At 42.2% G+C, this 17203-nt stretch overlaps 1 protein-coding gene across 6 annotated transcripts in view; it reads left to right on the forward strand.

Annotated features, from left to right (window-relative positions):
• LOC145311750 (uncharacterized) overlaps positions 1 to 17203 on the forward strand; it is a 71118-nt gene that overhangs the window by 17199 nt on the left and 36716 nt on the right. For all 6 annotated transcript variants that reach the window (XM_080150730.1, XM_080150738.1, XM_080150745.1 and 3 more), the window contains exons 2-3: positions 2395 to 2478; positions 16159 to 16254. In XM_080150730.1, the coding sequence (XP_080006856.1) occupies positions 2395 to 2478; positions 16159 to 16254 (180 nt within the window). The remainder of the gene's footprint in view (positions 1 to 2394; positions 2479 to 16158; positions 16255 to 17203) is intronic.

A 17203-nucleotide genomic window follows, 5' to 3' on the forward strand; every position in this document is an offset into this window, starting at 1 on the left:
TTGCAGGCTTCCTTTAAGTAATCATATAGGTAAAGGGATGTCAACCTTCCTAAAACTTTAAATCCCTAATTTTATCACCTTCAAATTAAAAAAAATGATTATCCCACTATACCTTTTAAACCCCTCAATTTACCCCCCTCAAAAAAAAGCTTCTATAATGTAGACAATTAAAAATCAAAAGCTAAAAAATCAACCTTAATTATCGTTTATACATACTAATCAGTGGCGTGCACAGTGACTCGCCAAGGGCTCTGAAAAATTAAACAGGGACAGGTCGAATACAGCCCCCTTCTGCACACCACTGATGCTTAAAGACAAATTCCATTTTGCGTTCACAAAAACATTGAAAAATTTAATTTAAGTTCAAACAAGAAACGTAATAAAAATGTAATAATAATAATATTCAGGGATATAAAGATAGGACAATGGATGATAATTAGATTTAATTTCATTAATATGATTAGCAAAAAAATTGGGGTATAGATTATTTCGGCTTCCATTGTTCTGACGTCCCCTGATTAATATCCAGTTGTGGGGACATTGGTCTGTTTATTACACTAGTCCCCAACGTTAATAATAACGTTTTCTTATTTGTTGATTCAAAACTTTGGGAGATTCATTAAGTTTTGATTTGTTGGTTCATTAAGTTAAGTATTCAAACGTTTCCACCACTAATTGTAATTTACAGAAGGAGATACTTTTTGAATCATCATTGAGGATTCACATCAATTTTGCACCATTGTCTTATACCTTTAGATCCCTGGCTAATATCTCACTTAGAAACTAAAATATTAATTTCCTTCTGTATTAGCCCCAGCCTAGAAACTGATGTCCCTTCAAATCAACATGATTTTTTTCAGTGCATTTATATCAGCTGAGCTTCTTTATTTTCTTCAAATCGAGTAAGTTTTATAAAAGAAATAATACAGCAAATTTTGTGCCCATGGTCAAAGGCTTACTGTCTTATTTTATTAGTTTTATGTTATTTTATTATTCTCTAAAGACAAAATCTAAATAAATTTCTTATAAAAGCTAAAATTTTGTTTTAAGATACCAAGAATCAAAGACGTTTAAGCTTTTTTTTAAGTGGGGTAAAATGAATGGTTTCAAAGTTGTGAGAAGGAAAATATGATGTATCTTTAAAAATTTAATGACAGGTTTTGAAGTTTGGGTGGCTAAACACCCCTTGACTCCTCCCTCCCCCATCGCCCAAACTCTTAGACTTCTATGAGAAGAGTATAGACTGATTTTATATTTAGTTGTCGCATACTTAGGCCATACAGTAATGTGTATACTCTTGCTGTGCCTGAATATTGGCCATGTCATTGCCCTATCATAGTCAACCGCAGAAATTAATATATTTTACATTTTTCAACTAAAAAATTGGGTCATAAAAAATTCTGCTACAATGTGGCCACACCGCCCAAAAATGAAGGTGTGGCTGGGCTGCAACCAGGTTGACATTTGCCATATTGACACTTTAACAAATTACTCTGTTAGTCTCTCATGACATTTCAATACGTGTTGCTTCAGTTTAGCCATAGGCTGGCCGTGAATAGTCAGGGATCTAAAGAGATAAGACAATAGCAGATAAAGTGATGTACATCCTCAATGATGATATAAAATCATACCTTCTATAGATAAAAAAAAATAGTGGTTGAAACGTTTGAACACTAAAACAACCAATCAAATTCACTTAAGTCCCCTAAATAGTTTTGCCAACGAATAAGAAAACGTCATTTCATAACTTTGGGGACTAGTGTAATAAACAGGCCATTGTCCCCTCTCTCTCTGGTGAATAGTAGCTTATATGTTTTATTAAAAAGCTCTTAAGAATATTGAAATGATTAAAAAATACCAAAAATATAGGTAATTTTCTATATGCTGAAAATATGCAATTTTTTTGCTGAAATCAAAACAAAGTATTATGATTTATTAAATTAGCTATTGAGTATTTTTAACTACCATGTATGCATACCATTCGAATGCTCATAGCTTATCGAAACATAATACAAATTGCTTATTTTATCCAAGCTTCTCTTAAAGTCTCTTTTTTGGATGTGAGTTTACTAAAAATATCGGTGATTTCTTTAATCCTCTTTAAATTATACTAGAGGCTACGCCCCTCGAGGCCTCTCGGGACACTTACAGGAATGGGAAGAGTCAACCCTTTTCTTTCAATTTTAGTTTCAAAAAGGTAAAGGAAAAATGTTGGGTTTTTTTTTGGGGGGGGGGGGAGAATTTTTTGGCGAAATTGGTGATACAGTTATAACTTTAGTTATAAACCTTTCCACGACATATAAGAATCTTCACTGTAAAAGAGAGCCTTATTGATTCATCGAGATCCTTCTCTAACAGAATTCAAGCTTTTATGAAAATTAAATCATTTTTCAGTGTGTAACTGGAATGAAGTTAGAAAATTATGTGCAACTTGTGATAATACTCCTTTCATTTTCCCTCCAGCAAGTCATAGCTCAGGTAATTGTTTTTTTGTTGCGAATCTTCTCGAAAATTCACTTTGTCTGTCCGCCAGTCTATCAGTCAGTCAGTCCGTAACGCTATAAGGAAACATGATTTTCTCAACTCATATTCAAGATAGACAGCTGAAATTTTTAGGGATTAAATAATTATACATCTTACACATTTCAACTAAGTCTCCTCAAGATTTGCCCATGAATTAGGGTGCTAGATCGATTCCCGATGTCAATCTATAATTTTTAAGCTTCGCTACATATGGATGTTGTCATCCTTGCCTTTGTTGCGAAGCATCTCTATAAGCCAAATGTCTTTCTTTCTATCACGCTGATTGCTTAACCCTCTTTTTCTCTTTATCTTTGTATATATATATTTAACAAAATAAATGCTGAAATTTAAACTTAATTAATTGCAATAGAATATTTTAAGTTATTTATATGGACAAGGGAAAAGAACCGCTACTAAATAGTACCAAAATATAATTAAAGAGCATCACATTTACAAACATTCAACTACTAAAAAAGTAGATTGTTTGAATAGATGTAGAATATACGTGGATATAAGACAGGGCTGGGGAAAATAGTCGTCAATTTAGCTTGCTGATATGGAACTTATCAGTTCGTTCACCCAGTAGGAGGGGGGAATGGGTAAAAGAGTGACTCGTTATTATTAGCTCGCTGAGTGTTTCTCTTTAAAAGAGAAAATGAAAGTGGTGTAAGATGCAAGTAATAATATATAAATTGATGTTTGTCTATTCAACCGATTTGGTCCTCATCTTTAAGAAGCTTTAACTTTACCCCAGACAAGTTTTAGTCTAATTTTCTCTACTCTTACGGAAAAAAGTTTTCTTGTTAAAGTTTAACAATTAACTTGTTGCCCGTCGTTAATCTTCGCAAAGCCTTTAAATGATAAAATATGTTTTATTTTCATACGACAATAGAGTGGTGAAATAGAGAACTATCTTTTATAACAACTTCTCACTTTCTGTTAAAGGTTTTAAAATAGCGGGGGAAACTGTGAACAATATAAAAATAGTTATAAACCTGCTAAAAAAGCAGTCAGACCGACATGGATGTTTTAAAATTAATTATGCTCCATAATGATGGGAATGTTGACAAGAAGTTTCAGCCTTGTATCTTAAATAGCAGCCAAGAAAATCACATTTTCATCAATAGAGAAATATATTTAAAAAAACATATTTCTTTTTTCTCTCACTTATTCAGTAAAATTATTTGATTTGTTTATTATGCAGAAATGTTAAAGTGGCTGGACCGAAAAGTCCAAAATTTTATAAAAGTTTTATATTAGTCCTTGGTAGGTTTTAATCTATTTTGCTGTAAATGTGTACCCCACAATAGATACATTCATGAAATATATTTTAATCTCGTGAGAAAAAAAAGGGGCTTTTCGTTTTTCAGTTTATTCTTATGCTGCAATAATGTTGGTCAAGAAAACTAGTTATTTGAACCTCTAAAAATCGCTGGACCGATTCACATATCCGCCAAAAGGCATATTCCTTAAAAAACTTCATACTTTTTTTTTATTTCTTTTGTGTGAAATAAAGATTATTATAGGACGTTATCGCCCTGGGAACTAGAATATGTTGTCTATTATATCATTCTTTTGTAAAATATGTTTTATTGCTTACCTAACGATGGTATTAAAAGATTAAGATTAGATACCAGAGAGAGAGGGACAATGGGTGGTTTATTACAAAGTTTTATAACGTTTTCTTATTTTTTGGCTTAACAACTTTGAAGACTTTCGTGAATTTTAATTGGTTGGTTTATTAAGTTGAGTGATCAAACGTTTCAATTACTAATTTTAATATACAAGGGTAATTTTGTGGAACATCATTTGGGATGACATCAATGTAAAGTCATTGTCTTATTCCTTTAGTGCTCTGATTAGATACACATACATTCCTTGGAGTTGTAACTTTTTACTTCTTAAGATTTTCTACAAAGATAGACGTCAGAAATGTTTTGAGAAGAATCCTCTGATCATTAAGAATCAAGTCTATCCTTTAATTCACTTTGTCCATCTGTCCGTCTATTTCGTTATAGAAAAAATAAATTTTCGTAAGAGAAATTACTATTCTCCGCTGCAATATAAGGCTTGCAAATTTGGATTAAGATTTCACTGAACAATGAGTATCTACTTTTTCCATATGTCTGTTTGGCTGCTCTGTTCATGATGTGAATTTTTAAATTTTCAAAATTGACATGCACTGAAATTTTCCAGAAGGCTGTAACAAGTAACAAGTAAACATTAGAGGGTAGGATATACAATTAGGACTTTTTCAGTAGTTCTTCGAACCATACCTTGCTACTAAAACTCTTACAGACAACCAACGATTGCACGAATTACGTTAGAATTCTCTGATAGTGAATGGTAATAAGTTGCGCCTGTTTTTGAGCCATGGCACTTCCCATTATTCTTTTTTTATTAATGTAGAAAGCTTATGTTGTTGGACCGAGATTCGAACCCATTATCTAATATGAAAAAAGGTGATTGCAAGTTACAATTTCTAGGGTATATTGACACCCTCCCTACCGCACGCTCCTAGTTATTATCTGTGATAATTGGTTTTTAGGCAATACCCGGGCTTTTGGAAATTTACTATTAGTTAACAAGAATGCTATAAAAGTAAAGCTAAAAAGTTTTTATATAAATAGACGTTTTAACGAACAGATATAAATTGGAATGTGAATTTTTTTTTAAAAAAGATAAAAAAGATGAAGCTTAATTGGAACCTAAAAATTTGGTCTACGCAACCTTTTTGCCATTGAAATATATTTTTTTGATAAATTAGCATAAAATAATGACGCTCTTGATCTGATCATTAGTAATTTTTAAGCATAAGCTTTCAATTTTACTCTTCAAATGTTTTTTGAGGTTTCTGAACCAATATGATTTATTTAGTGTTTGTTAAAAATTTGGATGGATACTGTACAAAAAAATGACTATAAGATATAATTTCTCAAAACGTCATTGATAGATCATTAATTTTCTAAGCGAAAGGTTATTTCTATTTCATAATAATTCATTTTAACAAGGATGATGTAATATATAAGTACCATAGCTTACTTTTATGTTGAAGTCTATTTAATTGGGATTAAATTGTATACTCATAAGTTTTCTACTGTTATAGCAATGCAATAATGTAAGTTAACATGTTATTAGATTAGAATAGCTAATCCAGTATGGCTTCAAAACCATACTGAAAAATGATGTATACCATCGAATTACAGCCAATTTCAATCAAGTATAAAATAAAGATTATATTATCAATACCAGTTTTGTTACCCACTCGGGGCTAACAAACTGGTTTTAATCTTAAAATTTGTGTTTTTTATAGCCGCAGAATAGTGTCTATAATACGATGCTCTAAATAATTATTCAAGTAAACTATATAATAGAGTATCTACGCTTCCTTAGAAGCTTTTTAAATTCATATCTCTATCAGAACAATTAGAAATGATCTTTTAAGATAATAGCTCAAATTACATTCTAATTAAGTTAATAAAAACCTAATATTGAAGAAATATATTTTTTGGTACGAAATAGTCTTTTTTAAATTTAGATAAATGGTAAAAGTTAGAAATAAAGTCATCTTATAGATAAACTTACCTATAAAAAAAATTGACGTCATACAATACAAATGACCAATGATAGGCCAATACACAGACTAGATTACCAGTATACATTTTAATTTTAAATGGTAGGCCATTATGACGTCATTTTTTATAGGCACTACAACAAGCTTCTTTGATACTTACAGTGTGTTAACCTATAAACCTAAGTATTTTTATTTATGATTTTGACTATAGTCTCTAAATTAGTTGAGATAAATATCAGAGAGAGAGAGGGGACAATGGGCTGTTTATTACACTAGTCCCCAAAGTCTAATTTCTTATTCGTTGGCTTTACAACTATGGGGACTTTAGTGAATTTTGATTAAGTGTTCAAACGTTTTAACCACCATTACAGAAGGGGTAATTTTGTGTATCATCATTGAGGATGTGTATCAATTTAAAGGGGCCATTGTCTTATCCCTTTAGATCTCTGGATAGTTATAATGACTGTGTAAAAATAAGATATCATTATTAAGAATGATTCAGAGTTATTTATAGAACAATTAGTTTTACTACGAGATATCTTCTCGCTTTTTAATTACTCAACAAGATAAAGGATAAATTTTGTGGGTTAAAAAATTGAACCTAGTAATTGTGTCTAACTTTTAATCTTTGTGACGTAACAAAAATCGAAGGATGAGAAGGGAGGTGGGAAAGGAAACCCCTAAAAAAGAGATGGATTTTTGTTACGTCACAAAGATATCAAGTATTTATATTTTGAGTGTGCTAAGATTTTTCTATAATGAGGGTCGAACCGTAGCAGATAGCTCTCACAATTAGTAGCATAATAGCAGTTAGGTACAACTTAGAAGAGTAGCAACTATATCTATAATACAAAGTAGAACGATGTCTGTCTGTCTGTTTGTCTGTCTGTCTGTTTGTAGCAAAGGATCTCGCTAACCGCTAAACCGATCGGGTTCTCCTTTACAGGGTAGCTTCTCATAGGTCCCGGGAAGGTTTATAACTATTTTCTTGGGGGTGGGACACCCCCAACCCCCCCAAAAAATGAAAAATAACCCCCCAAGAAAAAAAAATTCTTTTTTAAACTAAAATTAAAATAGTAGGGTCAACTACCCTCCCCCCCAAAAAAAATTTTTTTATTTTATTTTTCTTTTAAATCTAAAATACGAAAAATTGGTTTGATTAAACCTCTTGGGGCAAAGCCCCTAGAGGCTAGAGGCGAAGCCGCTAGTAATTATATATGCTAATACTTGCTAATATGCTTTTAAGTAGGGTGTTTCAATCCCCTTCCAAGTGCAATTGTGGTAATACGACAACCAGACGGACAGGCAGTTTACAGAGTTGCTACGCTGTGACTTATGATAACAAACCCACTGCACTAATCTTATTATATCACCATCTATCTCATGACCGATGTTGACCCCGCTATCTAGCGGTCAAACTGGCCTGCCTAAATGTGGGGAGGGGACTCAAACATGCAACTATCACGCGTCCCTCATGCGCTTATATAACCGGGAGGGGCTGCCTCCCCTTTTACCACCGCTGCCCCCACAGCCTGTCTACCGCCGGGAGCTAAGCCCTAGCGTCCCACACCCCCTTCAAACCTAACCATTGTTATAATCTGTTGTATATATATAGTAAACATTGCTTGTAAATATTATTCAGTTAAATATATAATTTCTGTATGACTAAATCCTGCTAGTTTATTTTGGTAGAATAATTCAAGGCTAGGGCTCGTTGAACTCGAACTCGTTACCCCGTGGGCCGAGAACGCTCGGCTTACCAGAACTTGGTGTCAGCGTGTTTCAATCGAGCCTTACAGAAACTAGCCTATTCTACCTCTGATTGGACCCTTTGGCAAGTAAGGGGACAATCAGCCGCCAACTGAGAAGCCAACTGACCCGCGAGACGGCCTTTTTAGGTCGAATTTCCATCATTTTGAACGCAATATGTGGGCCTCTGGCCTACGGCAAGCAGATTTAGCCTGCTAAAAGCGCCAGTTAAGACGCTTTTTCCGTACCGTGTAGGAGTAGCGCTAGGTGCGCAGCCACGGTAATCGGATAATTTAGCTCAGACGGCTACAGAACTGAGTCTAAATTGGCCAGTGTAGCTGGGACAAGCCCCAGGACACCCAGGCCAAACCTACGAGACAGACAGCTGGGTGCTGGTCTCCTTGAGAAGGCAATGTGTGGCTGCGAAGCTTCAGCACACAAGTAAGCCCTACCACTGCGACAGATAGCAGATTTTGAGCCACAGGCACGGCAGGACGGGACATTCCCTGCCGCTGCCCTCCAGGATTCGAACCCGAGGCGCTGTAGGACGGGCCATTCCCTGCCGCCATTTTCGGGATTCGAACCAGCGGCGCTGTAGGACGGGTCATTCCCTACCGCCGTCACCCCTCTGAACCTTGCAGGACGGACATTCCCTGCTGCCAGTGCTTCCAGAATCACACCTAGAGCTCCTAGTGATAACAACACATAAGTGTGTATAAATGTCAACCAAGTGATAAAAATAAATATAAAATTGTTGACCCAGTGATAATTAATAAGCTCTAGTGATTCGAAGCTACAGTCTAAGCCACCATGGTAAGCGATACCACCATAGCTGCGGTTCGGCCACCACCGAAGTTTCTGCCAACCCCAGCCGAACGGGAGGCCCCCTTGTCTCAAGGGCAGGACCTCCACTTCCCCTGCCATATCAGGGTGAGGTTTCCTACTCCTGACCCTGCCCAGCATGTACAGGTTGATGCCATGATCGATTCTGGCAACCGTGTACCAGGGTCTGCTGTAATTTCTGAACACCTCATGCACGCAATGGGCGTGCAACGCATGTTGATTCCGGACAACACCCAAATCCTGACTGCTAACGAGGAAGGCCAACCCCTCCAGGTAATAGGAAAATTGAAAGAATTATATATGGCAGTCTCACACACTCTTATACTCCATCTTTACCACGTGACTGTGGTCCGGAACCTCTCACACCCTCTGAACTTAGGAGGGTATTTTCTCAAGGAGTTCGGAACTAGGCTCTGTTTCGACATGCAACCACCTTGCTTGTGGGTGCGTGGGGAGTTTATCCCACTCCGTGGCGTCCCCGTTGACCGGGAGACAGCCGAGAGAGTTGAGTTATGAGGGGCCTCTGCCAGGCCCGCTGCCAGAGCAGCCGCGTGTGGTCGAGAAAGGCACGCACTGGGTGGATGCTGCGCTCAACGCCCATAGGGGGACCAACCTACTAGCCATGGGGTTGCCCCCAGTGCCCAAGGTGCCGCGGGAGAACCTGCCAACAACGTTCCCTGAGATTGCCAGCCCTCCAGAACCAATCTTCTCCGCCGACACCTTTATCAACGGCCAGCCGTGTCCACCTGGCCCCCTCTACCTGGGACCTCCAGCCAGTCCACCAGCCAAGCCCGAGTCCAGACCCGTCAAGTCGCGGTCTGATGTACCTGGAGCCACCCTCACCTCCCAGGAATCAGCCTCTCCCGGCGCCGTGCCCGTCAAGTCGTGGCCGGCCGCCTCCGGAACCATGCATGGCTCCGCTGCCTCGGCCTCTCCTAGCGCCGAGCCCGTCAAGTCGCGGCCGGACGCCCACGGAGCCCAGGCTGGACCCAGCACTTTGGCCTCTCCCAGCGCCGAGCCCGTCAAATCGTGGCCGGACGCCCTCGGAGCCACACCTGGCTCCGACACGTCAGCCCCTCCCGAGGCCGAGCCCGTCAAGTCGCGGCCGGTGGGTCCCGGAGCCGAAGCTGGCCCCACCCCAGCTACGTATAGGCTAAGCGCTGTCACTCCAACTGACGGCCAGCCACCCCAACTGCGCACGGCCAAGCGAGTGGTCTTGCCTGGCCGCGGTGTCATGGCGGTCCCTGTTGAGCTAGTAGGCCACCGCACCAAGGATGCCATCCAACTAGCTGCCCCAGAACAGAGGTTTGGGGAGGATCTTGTCATCCCAGAAGGCCTGTATGCCCACAGGCCTGGATCCGCCACTGTGTTTCGAGTACTGGTGGTGAATGAAGGGGAGACGCCCCTTCTGCTGGACGCTGGCCTCCCAGTGGCAGGGGAGCTGGTCAAGCCTGACATTTTAGAGGTTTCTGATCAGCCTCCCCCGAGTCTCCACTCGTTCCAAGAGCCTGCTGAGCCCCCAGACATGCAAGAGTTGTGGGAGGCCCTTGAGATGGAAGACAACGAGTTCCTGCGCAAGGACCCCTTGCTCAAGAAGGAGGTCTGGACCATGCTGTCAGAGTACAGGGACGTCTTCTCCAACTCGACCCCCGGCTGCACCGATATAGTCGAGCTGCAGCTGCGCCTCAAGCCAGGGACCCAGCCGATCCGCCAGAGATTTAGGGATCTGAACCCGCGGCAGGAGGCTGAACTGGAGAAACAATTGGACACCTGGCTACAGGAGGGAGTCATAGAGCCGTCAGACTCCGCCTGGAGCAGCCCCCTGGTGCCCATCAAGAAGAAGGACGGGAGCACCCGCTGGGCCGTCGACTACAGAGCCCTCAACAAGTGCCTGGAGCTGGACAGCTACCCTCTGCCCAGGATCCAGCAGCTGGTAGAACGAGCTGGAGGGCACCGCGTCTACAGTGCCCTGGACGCGGTGGCCGCATACTACACCATCCGTGTGTCTGAGGACAGCTGGCCCTGCACCGCCTTCACCACCCCCAGAGGCTTGTATCAATGGAAAAGGATGCCCTTTGGCCTGGCTACGGCACCATCCGTCTATTCTAGATTTATTGCAGGGGTCCTAAACCCATTAGGCACAGCCAACCTCCAGTCATACCTTGACGACGTCCTGACCTTCCACCAAGATACCTGGGCCCACCTGGCTAGGCTCCGAGAGGTCTTGGAAGCCCACCGCAGGGGAGGAATCCGCCTCAAGCCAGCCAAGACTAAGCTGTTCCGAGCCAAGGTGGATTATCTGGGCCACACCCTCAGCCGTGAGGGGATAGCCATGCAAGAGGATTATATTGACCGCATCCTGGACTGGCCGGCCCCCAGCACCCCCAAAGACTTGCTGGCGCTTCTGGGGTTCTTTGGATACTACCGCCTGTTCATCCCAGAGTATGCCGACCTCACCTACGAGATGAATCGGCAGAAGACGGCCAAGACCCTAACCTGGACACCTGAGATGGAAGCCCAGCTGCTGCAGCTCAAGGACAAGTTCCGTCAAGCCCCCATCCGAGCGCCGCCCAGGTTTGACTTGCCAGCGGTATTCCAGCTCACCACAGATTTCAGCAGCCGCGCCATCTCTGCCATTCTGAGTCAATGCCAGGACGGCAAGGAGAGGCTGATTGCCGCCGTGGGGCGCAAGACAACCGACCCCGAGACTCGCTACCCGTCCTGGAAGGGAGAGATGGCCGCCATTATGTATGGAATCCGGAAATTCCACGGCATCTTGTCCTACCGCAGCTTCCAGATCAACACTGATTCCTCAGCCTTGCTGCAGATGAAGTCACTGAACACATCCACAGGAATGGTGGCCCGCTGGCAAGAGGAGCTAGCGGCCCTAGACTTTACTGTCTGCCACCGTCCTGGCACCCAGAACACCAACGCTGACGCCCTCAGCCGCCGGGAGGACGCCAACATGCCAACGGCCAGCGCCGAAGAATTAGCAGAGCAGGCTGAGTATCTCCATAACCTTTGCCAGCTAGGGGAGTCCGCAGCCAGCCGGCCCCCTGCCGCCCGACTGGACCCAGCTAGAGTCCTAGAAGCCCAGACACAAGACCCCCTCCTGCTCCGTGTCCGCCAGTGGGTGGCTGATGGCAGAGCCCCAACCAAGGCTGAGCTGCGCGGCAAGGACCGAGACGAGCAGCAGTACGCCAGCCGCTTCTCAGCCCTGGGACTTGACGAGCATGGCTGCCTCACCACCACTGACCAGACCCTGACAGGGGAGCGGACAAGATACCTGCTGCCTTCGGCCCTCCAGCAGGACGCGTTCTTTCTAGCCCATGGGACCCCCATGGCCGGACACTTTGGGATGGACGCGACCATCGCCCGTGTGGCCATGCACTTCTGGTGGCCCAACCTGGCCCGTGACGTCCGCCTGATGGTTCAGACTTGTCCTGAATGTGTCCAGAAGGTTACCAAGGAAAGGTTGAAGCAAGGGATACATGTACCCTCCCGCCAGGGGTATCCACAGCAAGTCCTGTTCATCGACCTGGTGGGGCCGCTGCCAGAGACCCCAGATGGGAACCGCTACATCCTCACCTGCCAAGATGGATTCAGCCGGTTTGTCAGCCTCTACGCCATCCCCAACAAGCGCACCCTCACGGTGGCTGAAGCCCTGCTGCACCGCCACCTGGCCACGTTTGGATGCCCCCTGAAGATCCACTCTGATAATGGGATGGAGTTCACCGGCCAGGTATTCCAGGAACTGGCCTCCAGGCTTGAGATTGGCCTGACACATCCACCACCCTACAACCCACAGTCCAACCGAGTGGAAAGGTTCCATCGGACGCTCAATACCGGCATGCGTCTGTTCTTAGACAGAGACGACAACAACTGGGAGCCCCACTTGCCTGCCATTGCCTTCGCCTACAACACCAAGGCCTGCAGATCTACCGGCGTGACCCCGTTCCTAGCCTACTTTGGGAGAGAGGCCAAGCTTCCGGTGGACATGGTGCTCCGGCTGCCAGAAACAGAATATGCCTCGGTTCCAGCCAACGTCCAAGCCCTCCTGCAACGTTACTATGCAGTGTATGATGCCATCCAGCAGAAGGAAGAGGGAGCCATCCGGAGGAGCGCGGCAGCTTACGAAGGCACGGCCAAGTATGAGGTTGGAGATTTGGTCTGGTACCTGGCCCCCCGCCTGGTGCCAGGGAAGGCAGCCAAGATCACCAAAAGATGGACTGGTCCCTGGAAGGTAGTGAGGAAAGCTACAGAAGTCCATTATGTCATCAAACCTGCCTCCCCAATCGCCAGGATCTCGGAGGTTACCGCGCATGTAGGCCGACTGCGCAAATACACTGGAGATGTGACTGCCCACCAGATTCCAGCAGACATCCAAGTTGATGTGGACGGCGACGAGGATGCCACCGAGCTGCCGGTTGGAGCGGCGGCGCCCGCAGCTGGCGACCCAGGACAGTTCCCAGTGCACCAGCCGGCCGCAGCCGCCCCACAGCCCAGCGGCCAAGATCGTGACCCAGTAGAAGAGGACCTGCAGGAGCAACCCAACGAACCACCGCCGCCGCCGCCAGTTCCAGAGCCGCCCAGGGATGCCATCTGGAATCCTGACACAGACATGGAGCACCTGCCAGCCAGCAGCGAGCCTGTAGGAGGAGAAGCAGCTGTTGCAATGGAAGAGGCCGCCCCAGAGGACGAAGCTGAAGCCATGTGCCCCCTGTTGATGACAGCCATCCCTATCCGTGTGGGGGCTAGGAGGCCAAGCAACCTGAACCAGGCAGGCGCCCCCATGGAATTTTATGCGCCCTCACCCATCGTCATTCCCCCCTTGGGAACCACCAGAGTTAGCCTAGGCCTCCGTGTCCAGCTACCCGCTGAGGCAGAGCTAATCCTGCAGACAAGGCAAAATTTCCAGCGCCGGGGCCTGGCCGTCGCCAACCCCCGTCTAGGAGCCAACCAGGAGCTGACAATGCTGATATCCAACCACAGCCAGACCGAGCAACGAGTGTCCCGTGGAGCCTGTGTAGCCAGAGCTGTCCTCCATCGAGCTGTGCCCCAGGAAGAGCCTGTCCTGCGCAGACATAGGTTGTCGTATCCCCAGGTTCAAGGCCTGGTGGCTCGAGAGCCACGCAACCCTTGAAGGGGAGGTTGTGGTAATACAACAACCAGACGGACAGGCAGTTTACAGAGTTGCTACGCTGTGACTTATGATAACAAACCCACTGCACTAATCTTATTATATCACCATCTATCTCATGACCGATGTTGACTCCGCTATCTAGCGGTCAAACTGGCCTGCCTAAATGTGGGGAGGGGACTCAAACATGCAACTATCACGCGTCCCTCACGCGCTTATATAACCGGGAGGCGCTGCCTCCACTTTTACCACCGCTGCCCCCACAGCCTGTCTACCGCCGGGAGCTAAGCCCTAGCGTCCCACACCCCCTTCAAACCTAACCATTGTTATAATCTGTTGTATATATATAGTAAACATTGCTTGTAAATATTATTCAGTTAAATATATAATTTCTGTATGACTAAATCCTGCTAGTTTATTTTGGTAGAATAATTCAAGGCTAGGGCTCGTTGAACTCGAACTCGTTACCCCGTGGGCCGAGAACGCTCGGCTTACCAGACAATATATTATCAAAACAAAACAGTAGGATCAGATTTTCAATTCTAGTTCTTAAAGTTGTTTTTTGATATCATTCTTTATTATATTCATGAAAGTCTGTGAACCAAATTTAAATTAAAAGAAAGAATTATTTAATTTTAACAACAAATTATTACGCTTCTGTAATAGTTCTATAATTTATGGGAAAAAACTAATAAAAGCTTGAAAATATAGTCTTGTAAAGTTATAGTACTTGAAATCGATTAAAAATATAACCTTTCAAAAATTATAAGCTAATTGACATTGGATGGAAGCTTTTGAAACTAAATAATTTTTAATTAACTAAGTATTATTTGTATTATTAAAAATGCAATATAAAATAACACATGAATAAAAAGCAAATTGAAGGAAAAAGTAAGACAGGCGGACATAATTAAATGTATATTAATTAAGAGCTTTCCACAATAAGTCAGTAAATTTTTTAAACGCGAAGCTTTTCTATAATTAGGGTCGGTCCGTACGTCCGTCACAGACGGATAGCTTTTTTCGTTAATTTAGGCATGTTAGAATTGTCCTATCGATTTCAAACTTTGCATAGGGATTCCTTTAGTAGTTTGGTACGATTTAGAAAGCGTAGCAACTCTATAATCAGTTCCAGAATGTCCGTACGTCCATTTTAAACATGTTGATTTTTAACAACAATTTTTTATGTGATCTAATCATCCGATTGATCTGATTTTTGGTAAATTGATTCCTGGGACAACAAAGTACAATGCTATAAGCGAAGCAACTCTATAATCAAGCCCTAAAAATGTAATTATGTCCATAAACATTATCCTATATAAAGCAGTTTTTTTAAAAAAATTACTTACAGTTTTGCTTCGTCTCATTTATACATTCATACTCTGATTATTCAGTTCTAACACTATACAAGTGTTAATGTCCGTTTGTTCTACCGATTTAGTGCTTCGCTTTTATGGATGTTGTCATCCTTGTTTCATAAGAAAACAGCTGAGAAAAAATATAGACTGACGGGCAAAGTGATTTATAGAGTAGATGTAGAATTGTCAGCAAAATAAAAAAAATAGCCTACTTAAATAGAAAAATACTTTCCTCTAACACATAAATCAAATGACAACCTGAGCATCACCGACAGACTGACGGACAAAGTAAAATATATACTGCATGCTCATTGGTATATGGAATATTCACACAAAAAAATCGTCGAGAAAATGACGTTTCACCCTAAAACCATAGCTGAAAGACGTACAGAGAGACACACTGCCATCTTGAATTATAGAGTAGCTTCGCTACTGAAATTTGTGTTTACAAATCATCAACTTGTAATTAAAAGTGATTGTGATTTTAAGGCCTGGCGCAATAACAAATTTTAAGGTAATGGATATATTATTACTTGGATCTTCTTATAACAGATTTTCATTTTCAAAAATAAAGTGAAACACACAGCAGGTTTAAAATTTTAACTTTCACCCCCTTTACCCCCATTCCCTTCCTTCCTACTGGATTATTGAACTGACTAATAAACGAGTTTCATGTTAGCAAGCTAAATTGACTATAATATCCATTATCCACATATATTATAAATCCATTATGAAGGTGATTTTTATGCCGTTTTGAAAAAAAAAGAATCTAGTGTACTTCTTCCACTAATTTAAAGAAAATGAATGTTTTCTCGTCATTTATAGGGCCTTGGGGACTTATTTCATATAGGTACCCAAAAAAGTTTGTCGATAACAGCGCTATGGGAGAAATGTGATTTTTCCAACTGCTATTTTAGACAGACAGCTGCAATTTTTAATCGTGATTCCTATTATTTATGACCATTTTTCAGAGGGGTTGTGATGAGTTTTCCTCCAAGTATTGCAGCATGAAGCTGGAAAATATTCTTATGCTGGATTCTAATGTTACAGACGCTTCAGAATGCCAGGTGAGTTTTTTTTTCTCAGCTGAACACAAACCGGTTTGGACCCCATCAGTTTTTTATCGCATCATATTTCAGACAGCTTTCCGCGGATATCAAAATGATATTTATAAGATTACAATCAACAATAAAGCATATGTAAAGGCGCTGAAAGCTTCACATACCATCTCTTAAACAGAGAGATTAGGTTAATTCCTTTTTTGTCCGTAGATAAGGAACTCACTAACCGCTTAACCGATATGGGTCTCCTTTAAAGTGAAGGTTCTCATAGGTCCAGAGATGGTTAACTATTTTGGGGGAGGGTATCCCCCACATCGAAATAAAAAAAAATATTTTTTTCCTTTTTAAATCTCAAAATGAAAATGTGAAATAAACTGCCCTTCAACTTTTGCTGTTTAGAGCCATTTCAGAGATTTTGTTTTCACCAAATAGAAATAGACAATATCCTTATAATAAAGTAACAGGATGTTAATGTGTTTGTATGTTTGTACCAAAGGATCTCGCTAACCGCTAGACCGATCGGGTTCTCCTTAACAGGGTAGCTTCTCATAGGTCCCAGGAAGGTTTATAACTATTTTGGGGGAGGGTACCACCACCCTCCCAAGAGAAATCACAATAAATCGATTTTTTTTCTTCTCGAATAGAGACTCCTACGTAATATTGCAAAGTATCGTAGAAATTTGATAGAGACTCCTTCGCAACATTGCAAGGTATCGTATTATTTTTTGAAACAACAAACATTTAAAGTGCCACTAGAGGCCTCTAGGGGCGTAGCCGCTAGTAAAAATTAAAGTATTGAGCAAAGAAACAAATTGAAACATTAAAGTTTACCATTACTGTAGGATTATAAAAATTAAGCGTCTTATCATCTGTAAATGTCACTATTAAGATCATGGGAATAGTTATTTATCATATTTTCGTAATATTGTGAAGGCTAGAAAGGATATTAAAATTA

This window comes from Acartia tonsa, chromosome 1 (genome assembly GCF_053477335.1).
Source record: "Acartia tonsa isolate MP-2025a chromosome 1, ASM5347733v1, whole genome shotgun sequence".
Taxonomy (NCBI): Eukaryota; Metazoa; Arthropoda; class Copepoda; order Calanoida; family Acartiidae; genus Acartia; species Acartia tonsa.